General features: G+C 31.7%; 1 protein-coding gene across 1 annotated transcript; it reads left to right on the top strand.

Annotated features, from left to right (window-relative positions):
- The first annotated feature begins 5,827 nt into the window (after nucleotides 1-5,827).
- Nucleotides 5,828-22,268, top strand: LOC114328225 (uncharacterized). The gene is made up of 2 exons (XM_028277009.2): nucleotides 5,828-5,993; nucleotides 21,829-22,268. The coding sequence occupies exons 1-2, from the start codon at nucleotides 5,828-5,830 to the stop codon at nucleotides 22,266-22,268; spliced, it is 606 nt and encodes a 201-aa protein (XP_028132810.2).
- Nucleotides 22,269-25,415: the final 3,147 nt, after the last annotated feature.

Genomic DNA, 25,415 nt, shown 5'->3' on the forward strand with positions numbered 1-25,415 from the left:
TCTTTAGAAATGCAATTGATCGATTAAAAAAATAAAGCTTTGTGGAGTGGAACATTTACAGAATTGAAAAGCAAGAGTTGGAGGTTCAGAAATGTATGTACGTAACGCAACAAAAGAACATAGACAGCTTTGAAATAAATGCCGCGAATTGAGAGACTTATATTCGACGCATGGAATAGTCTTCCATATTGCTAGTGCTACAATGAGGTAAAGAAGTTGGTATTTGGAGTGCTAACTATCTTTGGATCGACATATTCTTGCGAAAAAGCGTTCTCTTGCATGAATATAATTAAAAGTAAACTAAAAAACCAACTAACAAATGAAAATTTAGAGTCGTGTTTGAAACTTAAAACAACAAGTTATGAGCCAGATTTATCCAAACTTTCTATAAAACCATACAAAGCCAACGCTCCCATTGAGATTATTTGCTCAATTGTTTGTCATTGAAGTACAAGTTAGTGTTGTAAGTGAATATTTGTTTTTTATCCAATTTTTTACTTGAATAAATGAAATGTAAGAAAATATATACATATGGGAAAAACACTAGAATGAGAATGAGCTACTCTGGCGGTATATTTCGAAACAGGTCGATTTTTATATTTAAATTATAATTTTTTGGCATATATATCATACTAGTGACGTCACCCATCTGGACGTGATGACGTAATCGATGATTTTTTTAAATGAGAATATTGGTCGTGTGATAGCTTATTCGAAAAGTTATTCAATGCTCTATTCGCTAATATAAACATCAACATTATTTATACAAAGTGCCCAAAAAATTTTTTTGAATTAAATTACTTGAGGCAAAAAGAAGAATGTATATAATTTATTTAATTCGAAATACATTTAACTGTTGTCCGAAAACAGGAAAAACTGTTATTTGGTAAATAAATATTGTTTTTCGCTTAAATTCAATATTAAAGATGCCACCCACGTGTCTCTTAGCAATTTGAATATTTAATTTAAGCGAAAGCAATGTTTATTTTTCAAATTAACATTTTTTTTTCTGTTTTCTGACAGCAGTAAAATGTATTTTGCATTAAATAAATTAGATACATTCTTCTTATTGTCTCAATTAATTTAATTCAAAAAATTTTTTTTGGCACCCTGTATAAATAATTATGTTAATTTTTATATTATTGAATAGAGAATTGAATAGACTTTCGAATAAGCTATCATACGACCCCTATTCTCACTAGTATGATATATATGCCATAAAATTATAATTTAAAAATAAAAATCGACCTGTTTCGGGATTTCCAGAGTCGCCCATTCTCGAGAAAATGAATTTATTCCAACTCAAACGTCCTCACTGTATACATATTATGAATATATAGATTATTTTTTTATCAAAGAACTTTATTTATGCTAGTACTATTTATTGTTGACAAAAAAAATTGTGGCTCTTTAAAAACTTAAAATTTTGTAAATTGTAATTTTTGGCTCTTCCGACTCAAAAGGTTGCCGACCCCTGGTATAGAACTATGGAGTTGTGCCAGCAAATAAAACACAAAACTTATCCAAAGAACTCAATCAAAAATTCTACGCACCATCGCAAATGCCCCGTGGTACATTTCCAACCAAACCCTTCATACAGACCTAAACATCCCGTTAGTCAGCACAGTAATTCAAGAAAGAGCCAACAGACATCACGAGAAATCGGAAGACCACTCCAACCAATTACTATTACCATTACTGCAGCCACTAAACAACAGAAGATTGCGAAGATTATGGCCCATAGATCTTCGCTGAAACTGAAGTGAAACCGCTGGGTGATGTACCTCATAACGCCATTTTAGTGTACAATAATACATTGATGTAGTACGTTATTGTACTTGTTATCAAATTAGCTTATAGAATATGTAATTCTGATTGTTAATAAATGCTTACAAAAAAAAACTTTATATTTTATTATGACAACGCTTGTCATTTAAGATTCGTGTGCGTTTTCGCTCAGTTTTTCATTTTTCAATTCCTAGAAATGGAAATCAGCAGTGAAAGTGAAGCCGAAATGATTCCAGATGAGATTAGGGAAACTGCTAAAGCCGCTATTTATGAATAATAATTGTTATAATTATAATTGTGTTATTAATATTATCCATAAGTAGATTTTTCTAATGTTGAATTCACAAGAGTAACTTTAAAGTGTTTAATAAAAGTTTATAAGTAAAGTTTGTCCATTCTTTTTAACATACAAAACGACTGCAGAAAAAAATATTGTACGTAACACGATCCAAAAGTGATTTTACGAGACTCGCAGGATTCTAGAACTCACCTACGGCTCGCCCTGGAAACTTCCTACTCGTCTCGTAAAATATCACTTTCGAAACTTGTTACGTAATAGTAATCCTGCGAGTCTCGTAAAGTCATTTTGGATCGTGTTACGTACAATATTTTTTCTGCAGCCGTTTTGTATGTTAAAAAGAATATATGTATAAACTTTACTTATGAACTTTTATTAAACACTTTAATTATGACAAGCGTTGTCATAATAAAATACAAAGTTGATGTTATTGTCAATTCCGTTACCTAGCTACCCAAAATCGTCCCGAAAGTAAAAAAAAGCGTCCGGAAAGTGAAAAAATTAGTCTAGAAAGTAACTACTTTCGGTACGAGTTGTGTAACATGTAAAATGGTGTAAAATGGTACTTTCGATTTAATAAATCATACGGAAAGTTTTATTTTCGGGACGGCTGCAGAAAAATTACTATTCTCAGCAGATTTTTGCGTCCTGGAATAGGTACATTTTATTAGAGCTCTATCATAATATCGCACCTCTGCTCAAAGAGTTTCATAACTAAAAAAAATTTAAAATTGGTTTTATTGCACCAACAGTTTAATAAAACTATAAACTCCTATCTGACAAAATGCCACATCTATGAGTCAAGTATTTATTATTAGATGACATTAGTGTCATTATATTATTATCCAAAATCAACGACGCACCAAACACAAACAGTGTCACATTATCGACTTGTGCAAAGCATTTGTCTATTTAAGGTGTGTATAAAGCGACGTTTGTCGAGTTAAGACAGTATATTATGTGGTTACTTTATTCAAATCAATCCGCGTATATGCTCAAGAAAAGTGACATATTTATCACCTATTTATCTTTTTTGCAGTATTTTGCATTTAATGTTGTTATTTGTATTTAAAGTTACATCATTAAAAATATAACTCTGTTAACCAGCTAATAATAATGATATTATATTCTGTACTGCAAGTGTCACTTTTGATAAATAATATTTCGTAAATTTTTCGATATTTTATCTGTTATAATGTCACAACTCAAAAAAAAATGTTTTTTAAAATATTTTTAATATACTTCATACGCTATTTTATAGAGCTTCAAAAACCATTGTAACTGACTAAAGTATGTAATTATTATTCTAACTTTAATAGTTTTTGAATTAAACCCGAAAATACATTAAACGTCTTTTTCTCGAAACTTTGTTTTTTTTTACTTATGACACTCTTTGAGCGGAGGTGCGATATAACGATTTTTTTTTGATAATTCCGTTTTAATACTTTTGAAATGTCTCATTTGATATTAAGAACCAATAAACGCGTTTTTTTATAATAAAAACCCCATTAATATAAGCATTTTTATTTGTGAAGCATAATATACAGTTAAAAATGTAAAGAAACGGTAACAATATTACACAAAAAATATGAGTTCTAATAATAGTAGAGTCACTGGAGGTTATCACCTCCGATTTGGTTGAACCTTCATCGATGTTGATGGAAAATTGATGAGTAGTTAGAGGATACCTTAACAAATAAAATTTGTGATTTCACCAGGGGATGGATGCCACCGCTTCTGGGGGGAGGGGAATTTATTTTATAAAATCGATATAGGATAAGTCTATAATATAGCCAAGTCAAAGGAATATTTTGATTATTTAAACAGTTATTAAAATAAACTTAAATTTTCTGAGTCATTCCTGATCTAAAAATTTGATTTTTGGACAAAAAAAATTCATGTTTTAATGCGATTTTTCATAAATAACTAAAAAACTTAAGTTTTTACAAGAAACTTTCATTACCAAAATTTAAGCTAATAAAAAAATCCAATAAATATTGTTAGGCACTTGCAAAACCTTATAATATTAATTTAAATGACGGGAAAACGATCCATTTTATAAAATATACTGAATACTTTATAAATTACTTAAACATTTCTATTAAATGAACTCTAGAAAAAGTAGACACCATCAAAATTAGGCAAGTTATGATGAAGATAGGAGGAATAAATAAATAAATAAGAAAATAAATAAATAAATATATAAATAAATGAATAAAAAATAGGTAAGTAAATAAATAAATAAAACCCTATTTTCATACCAAATAAACGAGATTTCAATTTATTAATATTGTGTTATTCAAATGATACAAATTTCTTGAAACCAATGTCTTCAATGATTCTGCATTTAAACTTTTATATTCAACCAAAAATTATAAAATAAACATTAAACCAACTGTTTAAGTAAAATATGTGTTTTTATATTGCAGAAAAATATAAAAAATTATATTTTCATGATTTTAGATTTAAGGGGCAGTTGCTGAAAGGGTTGAAAAATTAAGTAAAATCATAAATCATGCATTTAAAAGATGAAAAATATTGATTTTATTTAATCAAACGAGAATACTACTTTCGCCAGAATGCTAAACTGCAATTTCTATCACTTAGGGGCAGATTTCACTCCCAAAAAAATAACAAAATCACAAGTCGAGCTTATGTCAATTTTGAGGTTTAGGGTAAAATATAATAAATTTTAATTTTTTATGCAAGTCGATGCAGGTTCACCGAAATCGGAAGTAATAGTTGATTTTTCCTTTATTCACTGTACTATAAAGACCTATTTCAATATCACCAAAACTAAATATACAAGGCAACTGTTTATTGTTTTAATTTAAATAATGATAAAAAAGGGTAATCGTGGGTTTTATTCTATAATATTGTGCGTCTAACAAATCTGTACAATAAAACCGGTACCCCGTCAAAATAGCCCCGTCAAAAAAGCTCCGACAAAATAGCCCCGACATAATATCCCGCACACAAAATAGCTCCGACAAAATAGCCTGTAGACAAAATAGCCGCGGCATAATAGCCCGCCGACAAAATAGCCCCGACAAAATAGCCCGACAAAATAGCCCCGAAAAAAAGCTCCCTTCAGAATTCATCATGAAATAATTCCTTAAAAATACATTTTTTCGGAAATGGTAATTATCCTCTATTCAGATGTTTATCTTAACCACACTAAATAAAAATTGTCTTTTCAGAGAACTCGAGTCCTGTCTTTCCTGCCTCTTGGAAGTTTGAACGTTTAAGTTAAGCGAAAATCAATGTTAATTTATGATATAAACATTTTTTTCTGTTTTCGGGCAACAGTAAAATGAATTTTAAATTAAATAAATTAAATACATTCTTCCTTTTTGTCAAATAATTTAAATTAAAAAACAGTTTTTGGACACCTTGCATAAATAATTATGTAATTGTTTATAAGAGGCTGTTTTAGCCGGGGCTATTTTAGCCGGGGCTGTTTTGACCGGGGCTATTTTGTGTGCCATCTATTTTGTCGGGGCTATTTTGTTTGCGGGCTATTTTGTCGAGGCTATTTTGTGTTCGGGCTATTTTGACGGGGCTTTTTTGACGGGGCTATTTTGACGGGGCTATTTTGACGGGTCACGATAAAACCATTAATAAAAATCTTAGCGTATGTGCTTATAGTTAGACTACACAAGAATTTAAATACATTTACAGAGTAATACTCATTATGACATTTAATTTAAAATTACGTTTTAGGATCTTTGATCACCTAAAATGTCGTACCAACAAGGACAAGGATACCCTCCACAACAGTATCCACCTGGCCAGTATCCTCCTCCTCCACAACCTGGATATGGTCCTCCACCACCACAATGGCAGCAACCTCAACCACAGTATTATCCACCTCCACAGCCACCACCAAGAGAGGAAGACGAATGTTGTAAATGGTGTTGCGGATTAACCTGTATATCGTTGTTATGTTGTTGTTTGTGCAGAGACTAAATAGTATCCAAAAGTATGTATTCTTCTCAGTATATTTACTAATTGTATAATATTTATTTGTTAGGTAAGTTTTAATTATTACGAATAAATCTTAAAGATTTAGTAGTAGTATAAACAATTTGCGCTAAACATTATATTACCCAAATGCTGGGATCAAAGAAAAGATGGCTTTGCACGGTTTGTGAATTTCACGAAGGCATTCAATAAAGTAAAGCATGTAAAATTAATCGAGATATTAAAAAAATATAGAAAAACATGATAAAGATATTGGTGTTTCTAACAACCTGTACTGTACTGGAATCAAACCGTCACCATAAAGTTGGAGATAACTACACCGACGAAATTTCCGCACAAAAAATCACGAAGAGATATCAGACAGTATAAAAATCAACAGTGAGTTAACTTAATTTAATAATTAGATATACAGACGATACAGTACTTTTTTGAGAACATTTTGAGAGTCTCTAAATTCTGGAATGTATATTGTATTCACGAAATAGAAGAGGAAATGGACATTAAAATAAGCTTAATCCAATCCAGATTTTTGGTCTTTAGCCGTAACCCAAATTTAGATGAAGAGTTTTAATTAATTGGCGTCTTCTTCTTTTTCTTCCTCCTGCTTCCTTAATAGGCTCGCGCCTGTTCCATCTTCGGATGCCTCCTCATCAGATATCCAGGTTGTCATTCCACCTCTTCCTTGGCCTTCCTATACTCCTTCGGCCGTTTGGTGATCTATCTCGTGCTATCTTTACCAGTCTTCCTCCTCCCATTCTGCTTATATGGCTATACCATTCTTTTTTTCTTTTCAATGTCCAGTCATTTATATTCTCTATATTACAGCTTTGCCTGAGGTCTGTGCTACGTTATCTATCCCATAATGATTTTCCTGTGATATCTCTGACTCTTTTCATTTCCCACGTTTCCATTTGTCTTTTTGTCCTTGTGGTGTCAGATCTTGTTTCCGCAGTGTAAGTCATAATTGGCCTAACTACTGATCTAAAGATCTTGACCTTTGTTTCTGTCCGTAGATGTTGGGCAACTTCCACTTTTGTCTCCATAACTGTGCATTAGCACTCCCAGGTAGCTGATATTTCTTCCTTGCTGGATTATTTTGCTGCTCACTTCCAGCTTGCACCTTATTGGATCTTTAGAAATTACCATATTTTATTTTATTTGGTGATAATATTATCATGTTGAACTTTCTTGCTGTTATATTAAATTGATATAAAAGTCTCTGAAGGTCATCTTCACTCTCTGCAATAAGTATGGCATCATCTACATAGCATATTATAGAGATAGTTTCTTCACCCATTCTGTACCCTATACTCAGGATTTTGACTTTATAAATAATTTCGTCCATGATGAGGTTAAACAGCAGCGGGCTCAAAAATCTCCTTGACGTATGCCTCTTGCCACTGATATCGGCTGTGTTAGTTTGTTATTAATTCTGGTCTGTATGTTATTCCTACTGTATATGTTTTTTCGAGAGTCTTGATAATATCTTACAGTATCTTTCGTTTATATAACAGGTGAATTACGTCATTCAGCTCTACACGGTTGAATGCCCTTTGTAGAACTATGAAGTAACAGTAAGCCGGGACCTTGTATTCTAGTGATTTTTCCATGACTTTTCTGACGACAAAAACTGCATCGTTACAGGATCGTTCGGATCTAAAGCCTTGTTGTCCACCTGCTAGATCTATTTCTTTGGTGGTTTTGGTAGTAATGACTTTTGTGGTCAATTTCAGAGCTGTACTAGGCAGGTTTATTCTTCTGTAGTTTTCAGGTACCGCTTTATCACCCTTTTTAAACATTAAAATGGTTGTGCTGGTACGCCAGCTGTTAGGTATTTTATGTCCTGAAAGAATTTTTTGTACAAGTATACTCAGTTGTTCAGTAGTTAATGTGTTTCCACCGTATTTCAGCATTTCGTTTGGAATCTTGCCCGGTCCTGGAGATTTACGGTTTTTCAGTTTTTCTAACGCATTAGTAATTTCCTCCGTTGTGACGATTACATTTTCGGTTGTTATTTCTGGAGTTTCTGGTAAGGTCTGGTCTTCGATTGTCTTATACAATTGAGTGAGATAAGCAGTCCAGGTATCTAGATCTATTTTGTTGGTCTCTGTTAATTCGCTTATTTCTTTTCTCTGCGTTCTAATAAATCTCCATATTTGCCTTTGCATTCCGTAGTGGTGGGCTTCCATTCCTGATGAGAAAACCCGCCAATATTCGTCTTTGGTCTTCTTTACTAATGTTTAAGTCTCCTTTTTTATTCTTTTGTAGTTATTGTAAACTTCTGGTGCTTGTTGTGATCTGTACTCTTTTAGGTGGGCTTCTCGTTTTTCTTTACATTTTGTTTTGATTTCTTGTCGGAACCAGGGCGTTTTGTTTAGTTGTTGTTTAGTTTTCTTGAGGTTTTGTGTTTACTGTTCTGGCAGTAACTTTGACAAACGCATAGCAGAACACAAAGGAGCTTTAAGAATAGAAAAAAAACTCTACCTACGCACTTCACCTTGTAGATGATAATCATCCGTTTAATAAACAGTATCAAATATATCATATTCTAAATAAAGACCCTAACCTATCTATGGAAATTATTAAATTAACAAATACAGATATAATTCTGAATGATCAACTTGGGACCAACCTAAAACCCAAAGAAATGAAAGTGATAGACAATTAAAAAAAAATAAAAATCAGAACTAGTCCTTAACGCCGATGAAGGGTATAATTTCAAGAAAACAAAAGGGAAGAAAAGTTTCAAGAAAATAGAAGAGGTGAATATCAAAAAACATTAATTTTGAATGTTTTGTTTTTAAAATGTGTATTCAATATGAGTATATTAATAAGCGAAGATATTGGGACTTTAGATGATTGTAAAGCTTAATTTCTAAGTGGTATACTACGAGTATTTCAAGGTTAACAATTATTATTCGTAATAGTGAACAAATATTATCCCTTCTCAGCACAGAATAATCTTAAATAACACTTAGAAATTTTTATTGTGTCATAATTAAAAATTAATCTACCGATCTATCAAGATAAACAAATATACTCTGTAAATTTTTATCTTTATTATATTATTTTTTTCTTTATTATATTATTCAAATATTTTGCACGGAGACCTTCATTGTTTTGTCGATGTATTAGTGCAGCCAGTGAGGGTATTTGGCTCGCTCCAAATTCCATCCGACTGCATCTTAATATTTTCATTGTAAGTACAGAATAGCTCACGAAACAAAGTCTACCTATATCGTATGCCGTTTTTATCCTAGGAGTGGTTCCCGCCTCTTCTTGAGGGTAAAAAAGTGTCTAGAGATCCAAATTCTAAGCAAAAACTGTTCATTCTTTTTGAGTCATTCGTGGTTGAAAATTTGTCATTTTGACTAAAAAATGTCAACTTTTCTGACGGTGTTTTGTGAATAGGTACCTTAAAAATTATGCATCTAACGAAAAAATTATACAAAATATTTTTGTAGTTTATGAAAAATCAAAGTGATTCATATCTTCACAAATGTTCTAGTTATAATACAAAAAGGGATGTGGAAGGTAAAATTTTTTTTGTGCATGCTGAAATCGGTCATTCAACTTACAATAACAGAGAAATGGTTGATTTTAGGGGTATATTGCGAATACCTTTTGTAGTGCTTGAAAAAATCTTTAAAACGAGCACTGTTAATGTCGATTACCTTCAAAATAAGCCAGGTATGGTGCAAAAAAATTGATGACTAATCTATTTTAAGAAAAAAATGAGAAGTAGGTTATAACCCCTTATCTACTTGTAAAAAGTAGGTTTTCCTTGAACAATACCTTTTATTATAATGTTAATTATATGTTCAGAAACTTGTACGGGTTTAAAATAAATGGTTTTCTAAAAAAATAAGATCAAATTATAGAGCGGACTTTTAAATTTTCTTAAAAATCATCCATTTTCTCCATGTAACTCGAAAATGATAAGAGATACGAAAAAAAGATAAAAGTACAAAAAGGTAAGATTTTTCAGCTAAAAATTTTACTTTTTCTTTCATTACTATATCTCTTTATCATTTTCGAATTAAATGGAGAAAAAGAAGATTTTTAAGGAAATCCATTTGATCATTTTATTAAAGACCATGCATATAAAAAGTTTGACCAGACCGTCAAACTTTTTAACATAGAAATAATAATACTATAATTAAAGGTTTTGTAAAAGTAAAGCGATGTGGTTAAATCTTATGGATCAGAAGTCAAATATACTTCGCATTTTATTATAAAATAAATTATTCATCAATTTTTTGCACCATATCTCACTTAGATTGAATGTAATCGGCATTTGACATGCTCGTTTTAAAGGTCTTTTCTAGCACTACAAAAGATATTTGTAGCATTATACCTTTGACATCAACTATGTCACTGATGTTATTTTAAGTTGAATACACCGATTTGAGCCTGCACCAAAAACCTTTGTGGTGCATCTCTTTTCACCTACCATATCTCTTTTTGTATTAGAACTAGAAAATTTGTGAAGAAACTTATCTCTTTGATTTTTTATAAGCTACAAGGAGGTTTTATAATAGTTATTTATGATATAAGTGTTAAAAGTACACGTTTAAGGCACGCATGTGAAAGTTTGCGAGATCTGCAATTCATATGAGTGCCTTAAAAATGTACTTTTTAACACGCATATCATACAATATTTTTTCTACAAACGTAATTACAGGACAATATTTACAAAAACTTTTACTTGAACTTGACTGACATTCCATTTTTATATTTTTTTGACATGACATCAAAATTGTCTTTACGGTCAATACGAACTGCAGTGCCTTAAAAATATTTTAAGGCACTAGTGCCTTAAAGTAGCATTTTTAACGCTCGTATGGAGTGTTAAAAATTGCATTTTTAACACGGTTGTAGATAAAGTTTTTTTCATTAGATGCATAATTTTTAAGGTACCGTTACGATTACTGAATAGTTTACACCTTAATTTTTATATTGTAATACTCTACCATTGCAGTGTCGGACGGATTTGATAAATGTCAAAGTCAAAAAATTTCAAAAAGTCAATGCTTGTCAAAAATTTCGCTAGTTTTGAAAAATAAAAAAAAATAAAATAAAATAAAAGAATATATAAAATAAAACAGAATAAAACGAAATTAAACTCCTCCAAAATGGTTAGATTAATATTGTTTTTACCAATTTTGAAAAAATTTGAAAACGTTTAATTATCCACGTCCGTCTGTCCGTCCGTGTGTCTGTCTGTCTGTCTGTCCGTGAACTCAACTCAAAAGGTAGAATGACAAATGAGGTGTCAAATGAAAGCTTATAATCCAAGGATGGTACTAAAGGTGAGAAATTTAACCTAGGGTGTCTGTCCGCCCGACCGCGGATATAACTTAATATTATTGTTTGTTTGTTATGTATAATTATAATTTTAATTAAAATGATTATTTTTCCAAGAACAAAGTATTTTTTTCAATTTATTATTTATATTAAACCGTACTCGTTTGGTGAATTACTTTCTTTTTCTTGGCTTTCTCCTTTTATGAGTTTGCCGTTTTCGTCTTCCATAGCACTCTATTCTCCCAGTCGCTATCTCTGAGGTCTCTATCTGTGACAGCATTTCCTATGTGAGTTTTCCACCTCACGACAGGTCTTCTTCTCCATCTTCCTCCCGCGGGTCCCAGTCCATTAATCTTTTCGGCTACCTGTGCTCCGGCATTCTTTGTACATGCCCGTACCATTTCAGGGCTCTACTTTTACTACCACAACTTTTTTGTAATTGAGTATTCTACTTCTATTCTGTTTCATATTTCCTCTGTTCTTATTCCATCTTACCTGGTAATTTGTAGACACCCTATCATAAACTCCAATTCAACTGTTCGTATTTTATTTCGTATTATTGTTGTCACTGAAAAATCCTTTTTTGGTTTCTTTAGTTAGAGTGTTCTTCCATATCAATCCATGGAGTGCTTTCGTGGCTTGTTTTCATCGTGCCATTTTCATTTATATATCTTTCATACAAGTGCCATCTCGGGTTATCATTTACCCTAAATACTTAAAAGTCTTACAACACTTAATAGTGTCTTCTAAACTTACGTTTAAATCAGCAATCAAATTATGTACTTTCTACTAGATTAAATTGGTTTAGACTAGGCTAAACTAGTTTATTCTGATATAAAAACATACACTCCAGGATAAACTAATTTGATCTGACGTGTGCGTCTTTATATCAGGATAAACTAGTTTGGCCTAGGCCGAACTAATTTGTCCTGAAATCGGGTTTGGTCGATAACATACACATGCAATAGGTCCCACTAAGTACCATATGGAAAACTATTTTATTATTAACTTTATGAAAAAAATTATTGCTTATAAAATGCTCTGCATACTCTATAACCTAAGATGCAATTATCAAATATAAAATTTTATCAATAGTGTACGAGGTATATTAAAAATATAAATTTCGCTTAAGAGTAAAGTACCTTTATATTACACAATATCGAAAAGTGTTATTTAAAAAAGTTATTTGGAATTAAAAATTATGTTATAATATGCAATTATATTCTTCTAATTGAAAAATATAAAAAAAAATAATTTTTTTCTCAAATTACGGATACCCTTGGATCTCCTATGGATCTCTTGTTTAAAAAAAGTCCTAGAACTTTTTGCAATACACCATTTTAAAGTGAAGAAAACAAGTTTTTTTTATTCTACAGTGAATACACCTAAATATACAAGAAAAAAAGTCATAATAAGAAATTTAAAAAAATCATTAAAAATGTCAAAAATCATTAAAAGTATAAAATCTTGAAAAATCATAACTTTTTCATAGCTTGAAAAGCATAAGCTTAAAATGAGCCGTGTAACCTTATACAATAGACCATTTTAAAGGTAAATGACTTCTCTTTCTACTAAATGTACCATTACGTATACCTAGAAATGCACAGAAAAAAGTTACAGAACAGTGTTTGCGAAATAATGGGGAAAATGGCCCCAAAATGCTGTGAGCGGCGAATTTTGAAAAATCCCGTTTTGGAAACTATAAATCACAGATATTTTTACCAAACTTCATTTTAAAGAGAAAGGATGAAAGTTATTTTTCGCTGAAGCAATGCCTATACCCATATCCCTGTGAAAAAAAGTTATGGGACAAAAAACAAAATTGCTTTTGTAAAAAAATATTTTTGATTTTAAAATGTGATTTTAAAAAAAATTTAACCTGGAAAAATTTTCCTGTAGACGTGTTTGTACCAAAAGTGCATAGAACTCACCCTAATTCGCCCTGTGCCTAGGGACTAATTCACCCCTTTCTCAAAAATGCACCCATTTAAATGGTAGCATTCCGCAGTTTTTTCATGTTTAGAGGTTCGTTAACCATATGAAGCAATAAAACCCCGTTAACGTTGTAGTTCCTTTCAGCTCTCTTATTTTGAACATAATCAAAAGCCTATAAGTTTTCAAAAAATATATAAAACAGTTTTTGCTTAGATAAAAAAGATCAAGGCAGGTTTTTTTTGCTTAGAATTAGGTTCTCTAGCCACTTCCGCCCACGAAAAAAACTAGAAACATTCGAAAAATGGGTGTACCGACGCATTCTTCGTATATTCTGGACGGAACATATCACCAACATAGGGGCAATCCACAGCATCGGAAAAGAGAAAGAAATCTTAAGCGCATTAAACACAAAAACTTGAATATTTAGGCCACATATTGGGACACGATGAGTACAGTCTACTGCAATTGATTGTCCAGGGGAAAATAGACAATAAGCGAGGGCCAGGCGGGAGAAAACACTTGTGGCTCCAAAATTTGCAGAAGTGGTTCAGGCTCACATCAGTCGAACTATTCAGAAGTGCCGCAAGCAAGATTAGAATTTCCATGTTAATAACCAACGTTCGCAACGGACAGGACACTTGAAGCAGAAGCCAGTTCCGTGGTTATTTTGACCAAAAAACTGTCCACCCCCGAGAAAGGGAACCACTTCCAAGATACAAGTGTACATCGGCATAGGGTCGACTTTGAAATAGGATGTACGTAGATTAGGATGACCAAACGTCCCGTTAAAACGGGATTGTCCCGTTTTTGAACGATTTGAAAGTCGCTCGAGCCGCCTAAATATCCCGTATTTGCTTTTGGTTGATTTTTTGTAACTGAATATATTTTTTCTCTTTAATTTTTCTTCAATTTCGGCAATTGTTTTCATTCTTATTTCTCTCTCTATTATTACATTGTGGCGCAGTATTATTTTTTTATTATTTAGAAAGACAAAGTCGCATCCACCCGAAGGTTATTAGCTACATTTCTGTAACATTTGTAACAATATTAAATCAAAAATTGGTAAAAATGAATTACAATTTGTATACAATTAAACCTTTGGAGCAATAATTGGATTCCACGCACTAACACTTTATTTTTGAAATGAACTTTTAGATCGCTAGCGACACTCCGACACTCTCTTTCTGATGCATCATTAGTGATAACGTTACGCGCACTAGTATCTGCTTGTTCATATTTCCTTCAATGCCTATGTGGGATGGTATCCACAGGAAGTGGATTCTTCTGAAACTTTCTTGAGCTTCCGTTAGTTCGGCCTTGGTTCTTTTCTCAATGTGGTGTTTATGGTATATATTTTGCAATAGCATAAATATATATTTTGCAATAAATAGCTTCAGAACAATATTTTGCATAGCTTTGACTGTGCTAAGAGAGTCGGAAAGGACTGGGCAATAAGGGAGGTTTTTAGTATATACATAGTTTGATGGCTTTAAACAAACCAAAGAGCTCTGCAGTATAGATGCTTGAATTCAGAGAAAGATGTAGGAGCATAAAAAGGCGATGAAAAATTCCATCAATATTCTTTTGGAGTAGAAACTTTAATCTTAATGTTGGCTTAATTGAGATGTGTCACTTTCCCAGTCTGACGCCTCACTGCCAGGATAACTATTAATTTTTTTCTTTATGGAAGTGAGTTTTCGTTTTATGGATCTTTCCTTTAAATGGGGGTAAACTAGACTGAGCATATGGGACAAAGCTGTAGGTCTGTGGCATATTCTTGAATTGTGGTTATAGGAACTTTTGATCCCGTGATATTCATTAGGAGCATGTTAATTTGATCAAAGTTTAGAGGGAAAGGTAGAGGGTGATTTTCTATGAAGTTTTTAGCAGGGTCAAATAAGAGAGAAAATGAGCATTTAGAAGTGCTTGCTGAACTACTTTTAGCTTTTTTAGATTTTGCTTGGAATTTAGGTGGTGGAAAAATATGACATTCTTTTGAAAATGGGTCAGGTGAAATAATTTCATCAAAGTTACGTTTTGGTTGATTAATTATGTGACTGTCCTTATTTGATGCATCTTCTTTGTTTGGTATCTCCGGGACATTGGAAATAGATATTTGTTCACACTGAGAAGGGTTTGTATCATTGGGTACTTGCAAAGATATGCGCTGGATACCGATGCTTCATTGTTTTGGCTGGGGTTTAGTTGAGCTAGTGGTTCGGAGCACTGTGATGCAACGTGACTTGGCTTCTTGCATCTAAAGCAAACTAAACTGTCTTGAGAGATGAATATTCTATATATCGTGTTGTCAAAAACAAGAGTAAATGACTCTGGTAGTGTTAGACTGTGAGGACTGATATAGATTTGTCTTCGAAAACTAAGGATGTGATTGAACTCAGGCATAGAAGCACTAATTTTGAGGAATGTCATGGGGAGACAGGAACTATGCCGATTTTTTGTAACTCATTGATTAGCAAGTCGTGTGGTATTGAAGGACATACGCCGGAGAGCACAAGTCGTTCCGCTGGTGTAACTAACCTTCTTGCTCTGACAATTTCACCTTGTATTTCTATTTGACCATAATTATTCATAAAATCATCCACTATTTGTTTATTGGATAAATACATACATATGCGATTATTAGATAATCTAGAAGAGAAGATTATATTTTTCGGTTGAATTATATTTCCAAGTGGGAGAAGGCAGTCTTGAAGTTTGGTGTTTTCTAAGGCACTAAAGATAATTGCTTGGGACTTTAGAGGAAATTGCACTCTCGACGCTGCCAAAGAGTATGACTGTGATGCGTTTATTTGACTTTGATGGTCTTGTATTTTAGAACTGTTGTGGGATTCCATGTTTGAATTCATTTCGATAAACGTTAAGTGAAAAGTAAGTCCGACCCTGTACACCTGCTAAAACAGGTGTATCGGTCTTTACTAAAAGCGGTTATTTTGCTGGTAAAACTGGATTTGTGTATTGACAACAATAACAAATAATTGCAATTTGCTGATTTTAATGCTAATTTTACTGTATATTATGTAAAGAGTTTGTACACTTACAGTTTATTTCAATATATCACTGAGATTCACACTTATAACTTATATTACACTTTGTTAATATTAAAAATATTCGGAGCCCACATTGAATACAACATTATAGTTATCGATGCAGGATCGGTCTCCCTGTGGCCCAGTATTATTCTCATTAATTTTTCTTCCAAATTTTAGAAGGCTATCTTCCTCTCTCTTGTTAATCGTCGTTGTTCCATATGTAACAACAGGTCTTATTAAAGTCATATATAGGTTCCTATTATACTTAGATTTTTGCTTCTCAGCAGATTTCTATTCATTCCATATGTTTTTCTGCCTTTTAAAATTATTTCCTCTGTTCTGTCTTTTCCGGTTTTCCCTATTGTTGCTCCCAAGTAGCTAAAGGTGGATATAGTTTTAAATTTATGGTTCTTATGGTGTTATTAGATATTTCTGAGTTGTTGCGTCATCCTTCCCTACCGTCATGTATTTTGTTTTGTTTATCTCTAGTCCTATTCTCTTCGCTTCCTTATGTAATTTTCCAACTGGGTTTGTAAGTGTCATCTTTGTCTTCGCTATGGTGACTATATGATCTGCATTCTGCTACTAGTTGAAGTTGACATTTAATAATGTTTTTGTTTGCAAAGTTTGTCCTTCTCATGATTACTTTCAATATAAGATTAAATCATGTCGGTGAGATAGAGTCACCTTGTTTCACACCGTTGTTTTCACTAATCTTCTTAGAAGTTGTTCCGTTGAAACTGATCCTTGCTGTGGTGTTCTTTAGGCTCACTATTAGCATATTATGTCTTAATTTTTCTGAGATTCCAACATTCTCTAGCTCCCCCATAATTTTCTTCCGATTGATTGTATCAAAAGCGATTTTGAAATCCATAAATATTAGGTGCATTTCTCTGTTGCATTCTCTCGATTTTTGAATTATTTGCTCCACTGTATATATATATATATATATATATATATGGAATTAGTCGTCGAACTCCTCGGTCTGAACCCGTTCTGGTATTCTCCTAATATTCGTTTAGCGTATGATTGAAGTCTTATGTTTAGTATGTTTGCTAGAATGTTATATGTGGTGTTAAATAAAGTGATTGCTCTGTAATTCTCGCACTCGTCCCGATCTTCTTTTTTATATATAGGTACATACTATAATATCTGCGTTCCAATCGGCTGGTGCACTGTTTTGTTCATCTTTTTGTTGGATTAGCTGTTTTATTTCTTTATGTGATTCTCTTTCTCTGTGTTTTATTCCACTGTTATTTCATTTTCTTCTGCTGCTTTTCCGTTTTCTAGGTTTTTAATATTTGTTTTTGTACGTCTTCTTCTGTGAAAATTTCTACTTCGTTGTTATCTTGTAGAGCCTTACTTCTTCTTGGCGGCGTGTTTCCTTCATAGCGAATAGCACTTTTTCGAAATATTCTTATCATATTTTGCTAATCTGTTTGTCTTCAAATACGGTTTCTTTTTTTGTTTTTTATTCTTGTTGTTTTAATGCTGGGCGTATTTTTTTTGCTCTGACTTTTTTGTAAAATTGTTGTATTTTATGGTTTTCTCTGTCTTTCTCAATATCCTCCAGTGAAACCGGTCATTTTTATCCTTTTTATTTGTTGAGTTTGCTGTGTTTCTCGCTATTTTGTATTCTTCCCTGTTTTGTTTTGACGAATTGGTCCATGTCATTCTAGCGGAGTTGTTTTAGTTTTCTGTCTGTTTCTAAGTCTTGATCGTACATAAATTACGCATTCAATGGTAAATTGAAAATGATTTATAGGTCCCAAATTAGCTAAAAAACCATGTTTCAATCTCTGTTTGGGTATCGCTCCAAACCCTCCTTGGCAGTGGCGCACCCAAGGGTGGTTTGGGGGTTAAACCCCCTTTCCCCCAGGTCATATGAAAAATATAAAATTAATACTAGGAAAATGTAACTTGGCTTTCACCAACAATAAAAAAAATTTAGACGCCCAAGTCAACCCCCTCCCCCAGACCAAAATTCTAGGTGCGCTACTGCTGCTTGGATGTGTCCCGTTTTTTGAAGTTTATGATTTGGTCACGACGTAGATTCTGTTCCCAAAATTTCATTAAAATCCATGCAGTAGGAAAGAATTCTGAGGCAATATCCTATTCTTGCTCTCATTGACTGGCTTATAATGGATAAAGTAATATTGAACAGTAAATTGTCTCATATGAATTAGTTAGTGTTTTTCTGGGAATTTTAGCCGTGCAATTTCTGATATCATAGCTTCAATTTCTAGAATTATGTCGAGTAGTAGATAATTTCAACTATAAATCGGTTAAGACTTAGGTTCAAATTATTTTTTGTTTAAAAAATTAATATAACATATCGACCATAACATTTAAAAAAAATTGCTTGTTGCCAAAAAATTGACAAACGATACGCGATTATTAATATAAAATTACTAACGATAAGAATAGACAAAAAAAAACGAAAATGTATTCCAAATCATTAGAAAAAAACCAAATATAAAAAGAGCTTTTTTTCTTAGCGATTAAATCCCAAAATAATTTTTACAAAACAATTTAAAAATCTCTAACAACTTAAGAGTAATCACCTTAAGCTACATGATTAAGTGCAACCTGTAACTTTTTTTAGTACCGTTTAATTCGGTTAAGAAACATTGACAGAGGTAAGGTTTGGAACTGTCTATTGTTGACAACGATTGAGATGACAGTTCGTTTTATGTTTAAATCTAAACCCCTCTTTCAATGCGTCATTGTTAATAGAATTCGCTCTAACCCATTAGGTTGTAAGTGGCCGAAAAAAAGGTACGTCTATTATGATTGTACATAGAACTTAGGAAAATATGTAGATATTCGTTGAAGGGTAGTTGCATATTAAAGCGACTTCTACTTATGGATGTATAATTGGGTGACGTTTAGAATACGCTAAATAGATAGTAAACCAATCATACGAATAAAGATAATTTGACGCAAAAGTACTCGATCGTGAAAGTATTTAACAATGTCATTCTAGGATACCTTTACTCCTAATCAGCTAAATTGATATCACAGACACAATAGAAAACCATAACTTTCAAGTTTATACGTCAAGTCTGCGTTGTTTCGATGTTGTTTTTGTTTGGAGCGATCTAAATACAATACATGTGAGTAAATCTCACCTAAGTGGATGATGTCAGATTTTTTATTTATAGTATTCTCCGTTTCGGAGATAAAAGCAATCTTAACCCGGCACCTGCCACGTGGGTTGCTACCAGCACCCCATAACACATTTTTATCAAATATTTGGTATTTCAAATTTGGTAACGGAGCTGTGCGTCATAGTAGCTTTCTATAATATCATATAGCATAGATGTGTTAATGTTTGAAGTGGTTATTTAGTGTCACTCTGAACTTATAGCTCTAAAATCGAATTGGGGTGTCATCATCTGGCACTTTAAGTTTTAAATTTTTTTTGTATTTTTGATAAACAGGTCAAATTTACATTTTTTTATTGAAATAACTGATTTAAATTATTAATATAGACTCTATAGGAACTCTATACTCACTAAATCTTAATTTCTTTAGATATTTTACTTGACTTCATTTATCATGGCTTGGTACTTGCTAATTTGCTTATAACACCTTTTTCATTTTATTTTTTAACTTTTATAACATATTAGTCGCTAAGTTTTAATAAAACATGTTTTTATATTCTTGTGTTACTCAACACATTATTTAGTTTTTTAAACAAGTAGATCACAGACAATTTTTAAGGGGTGCTGTGAGCACCCCACGTGGCAGTTGGCGCCTTGCAAAGCCACGAGGCAGGCGCCGGGTTAAGAAGTAATCTCTTAAAATAATCGTTTCCTGTTGCTAATACCTTGGCTTTTGTATGATTAATTATTATTGTTATCGTTTTGAAACTCAGATATCTTACTATACCTGTTTGGTGTAGTTGAGCTACAGGGACAGTTTGAAGCATTTCAGGGGTTACTAGACAACATTTTTATGCACTTATCATCGCCTTAGTGCTTCCAGTCAAATAGATATGGTATTATAAATCTTGCTCTTTAAATAACCTCATAGGAAAAACTCTAGGGGAGTTAAACCGGGGATCTTGCTGACAATTAAATAAAACTACTTTGTGTAGTCCAATGCTTAGGGGTCCATTCATTAAGATGTCGCTTTACTGTTATGCTTTAATGCAAAGATGCATGTAAGATATGTCTGTATCAAATATCTAATGTATGATAAGATAAACAAAATACCTTCACACCTGTTCAATGTTTATATTATCAATGTTTTACATTTACTACCTCATGTAACGTTTTAATTCTTAAAAAAATATTATAATTTTACAACAACAAAAATTTACTGATTTACTAAAATTTATCTTTTTATTGCAGGCGTTGCAGGTATTCATTTTGATGAGAGAATAGCATCATTCATATAATCTATTTAAACTATGTACTAAATCATACTAAATATAAGGAGGGTATCATATAATTTTACAATGTAAAACTTAAATACAATATATTTTACAATAAAATTTAATTATTGCGTGTTTTATTACAAAAACTAACAACTGTTTTTAATTTTGCTCTATTTAATTTCGTCGTTACCTTAATTTTTACCGATAATGTTGTATTTTTAATTCAGGTTACTGAATCATTATTTTAGTTCGTTGCGTTATGTCGTGGCTTACAAGTACAAGAAAATATAAATATTCATTTAAGTAAATCGGAAACGGAAAGGAAACTCTACACGAAAAAAAAATCAAATGAGAGTGGCCACAGAATCTGTCAATCCGCAGCAACAGTAAATATGACTTTGTTTAATCTCAAATATTCATCATTAATATCCGATATTAAACAGTATATATTTATCACCCCGTATATCACATGAACCAATTTGTTATTATATATACTCATTTGCGGGTTACTAATTTTGTTTAATTTTTGCAAATCATAAGCAATATTTTGGCAATGGACATTGATTATGCTGACTAAGTAAAAACCTTTGTTTGAAAGTCGTGTGGGTTATTACCAAATTTATCCTGAAGCTAAGAAAGAGCATACATTAGATTCATTCACTAAAGTCAACTCAACGAGGCAAGATGTGCCTTTAAATATATTCCTTCGAGTCACTTTATACATGTAAAGAAAAACTATTGTTTATTTTTCTTTAAAAGCTTTTCTTTTAATACTTATTCTCATTTTGTTACGCCACTCTCAAAACTTTAAGTTCTTCTTTTTATTTTTATGTTGACTTATGACTTATGACGTGTGAGGTGTTTTGACAGTGACAATTAATTAATTTCGATGATTGAAATATTTGTTACCTGCTGAGCATTATAAACTAAAATCTAGAATACATAAAATAATAAAGTTCCTTTTTCTTACAGAGAGAAACATATTTGAGTTTTTTATTCACCAAAAGTTTGATGGTTAAAAACATTATTACAAAACAACATTTTTGCTGATAGAAATATAATAATTTTCCATTATAAAATAGCAAAACTGAGATTTGAATTTACCGTTAGATCATTGCAGACTGATACAAAAACAAATATCATCACCATCACCTCAATTGAGACTGAGGAAAATGAAATTTTTTCAATACCTAATGATATGCAAAATATTTCCTATCATGAAAAAATCCAGACGACAGCAGCTTTTCAGAAAGTAAAACGGGTTCTAACAAAACGGGGCACTACAAGAAAAGTTTGGATCGCAGATGAAGATATTTTGAAAGTTTATATGGACGAATATGGGAATATACAATTCAATGATTTTCTCTTAGAACAACAAAGCATTCAGTGGAGAGAATCTTTAACATCTACACCTGGTATCTCACTAGATACGTTAGAACATATCTTAGAGAGAGTATCAAAGTCAAATGAAACACAATGTATTGAATCCTTTAATAAAAAAAAGTATCAGAACAATTTGTGAGAGAAAAATTTACAGGAAAAAATGTGAATATTTTACAATGGATGGAAACATTTGAAAATGAGTGCACAAGATTGCAAATAGATCAAAATACTGAAAAAATTGAAATTCTAAGACTATTTTTAGAAGGATCATGTGTGGACTGGTACAGGTCAATGCTTATAAAATATTCAATAAATTCTGATTGGGATGAATGGAAAAACAAATTTTGTGATACCTATGCAGACAAAGGGTGGACTCCAGTGAGGTATGCGTTTGAGTTCAAATACATGAATGGTTCTTTATTAGAATATGCTCTTAAAAAGGAAAGACTCTTACTACAGATAAACAAGTCATTGAATAAAAAAATTATGATTGATTTGATAGCTATTGCACTTCCAAATTATATTGCTGATAGAATTGATAGAGACACTTTGAAAGAAACGGAAGATCTCTTTAATGAAATTAGAGGTCTAGAACACTTAATAAAAATGAAGACTTCAGAAAAAAAAGAAATACCATACTTTAAGAAAAAACAAGCCTGCAAAATTTGTGAAAAAGAAGGGAAAGGTTTACGTTATCATCTGGAATCAAGTTGCTGGTACAGAAGCAAAAGTGAAGTCCCGAAAAATCAAGAGGTAAGAACTGTCAACAACCATAAACTAGAATTAGAATTAAACGAAACAAATCCAAAAAACTGTTAATTCCACCACTAATTAGAATCAAGATACTATTAAATGACACTTTAGAGATCTATGGAGTATATGACTCAGGATCAAATATATCATTGATTAATGCAAACTTATTACAGATAAAGGCACATAATCGAGGTTACCTTCAAATAATAAACTTGAGGACAATTAATGGTGTGAAAAAAAACAAATGGTATACTAACACTTAAGATAAAAATCTATGACATTGAAAAAAAAATGGATGTATTTATTGTAGATGATGAAAATTTCAATTATGATTTTTTAATTGGGTTAGATTGTATTAAAAGTTTTAGATTAATTCAAAATGAGGATCTAAGAATCACACAATGCAACAGCTCTAAAGAAATTTAAAATGTGTCAACTATTGATAAAGTAAGCATTCCTGATTTTCCAGGTAACATATATTTAAATGCATCTAAAGAAAAGATTAATGATATAGACAAATATGAAATAAATTTTAATGAGAGTATAAATACTGACAATTTTGAAATAAGAATTAATCATTTAGATTTAAATCAGCAATCAGAAATTGAACAATTGATTAATAAATATAAATCAGCATTTGCTAAAGACAAATATGATGTAGGTACTATAAGAGAGTATGAAGCTCATATTGACTTAGTTGTAGATAAATACTGCTCCAAACGTCCATATAGATGTACCATTGAAGATAGAAAAGAGATAGAAAGTCAGATAGCAGAACTTTTGAAGAATAATTTAATTGAAGAGTCATATAGTCCATTTGCGGCTCCAGTGACACTAGCATTCAAAAAAGGAGAGGACAGAAAGACCAGACTCTGCATAGACTTTAGGGAACTAAATAAAATCGTTGTTCCCCAATCGAAACCTTTTCCATTGATCGAGGACTTAATGGTAAAAACTAGCAATTCTAAGTACTTTTCTACTTTAGACATAAATTCAGCATTCTGGTCAATTCCAATGAGAGTACAAGATAGAAAAAACAGCATTTGTGACACAAGAAGGCCATTTCCAGTGGACTTGCCTCCCATTTGGTTTGAAAACGGCTCCAGCAATTTTTCAACGTATTTTAAGCAGCATTATAAGAAAATATAAACTTTCAGATTTCACAGTCAATTATATAGATGATATCCTAATTTTTTCAAAAACCTTTGACGAACATATATTACACTTGTCCAATTTATTTGATGCAATATTAAATGAAGGTTTTAGACTAAAATTTTCGAAATGTACCTTTGCAGAAAAATGAGTAAAATACTTAGGACACATAATAGAAAATAATTCCATAAGACCTGTAAAAGACTACTTGATTGCTGTGAAAAATTTCCCTGTTCCACAAACTAGAAAGAATGTACGTCAATTTTTGGGAAAAATCAATTATTATCATAAGTTTGTCGAAGATATTGCAATCATTTTAGACCCGCTGCACAACTTATTGAGAAAAGATGTTGACTTTATTTGGTCTAAAGAATGTCAAGAATCTTTCGATAAAATAAAGTCATTACTTTGTTCGGAACCAATATTAAGTATTTTCAACCCTGATTTGCCAATTAATATATATACAGATGCCAGCATAAAAGGAGTAGGAGCTGTATTAAAACAAATTGATAAAAACGGATGTAGCAAGCCTGTGGCATATTTTTCCAAAAAATTAATGGAGAGTCAAAAGAAAAAGAAGGCAATATATTTAGAATGTCTAGCGATAAAGGAAGCTATAAAATATTGGCAACATCTGCTCATTGGAAAAGAGTTTATAGTATATTCAGATCATAAACCTTTAGAAATTTTAAACGTAAAAGCTAGAACAGATGAAGAATTAGGAGACTTGACATTTTACTTATCTCAATATAATTTTAAAGTAAAGTATAATCCAGGAAAATATAACCAGGAAGCAGACAGTTTAAGCAGAAATCCAGTTTTAGAATCTCAAGAAAATACAGATGAAGTATTAAAAGTAGTAAACTTGATTAATCTGGAAGATATAAAAATTGACCAACTCTCAAATATTGATCTACAAAATAATAAGACTAAATACAGTTTCAAGAATGATATTTATTATAAAAAGTCAAACAGAAAAGACAAAATTATTTTATCTGAAGATTTAAGTAAAACATTGATAAAAAGTGTACACAATACTTACTGTCATTTAGGAACAAACCAGATGTTAAATAAAATATCACTATTTTATACAGCCAACAACATGACTACTAACATTAAGAAAATATGTGAGAACTGTAATATCTGCATTAAAAATAAATCAAGAAGGAAACCTGACTATGGTTTAATGTCACAATTAGGACCAGCGACATATCCATTTGAAATTGTCTCGATTGACACCATTGGTGGTTTTGGAGGATCTCGTTCAACAAAAAAATATCTTCATCTCCTAGTAGACCATTTCTCAAGATATGCCTATTGTTTGACATCAAAAACACAAAACTCTGATGACTTCATAAAGTTAATTAAAAAGGTAACAGAA

Source organism: Diabrotica virgifera, chromosome 6, assembly GCF_917563875.1.
Source record: "Diabrotica virgifera virgifera chromosome 6, PGI_DIABVI_V3a".
NCBI lineage: Eukaryota > Metazoa > Arthropoda > Insecta > Coleoptera > Chrysomelidae > Diabrotica > Diabrotica virgifera.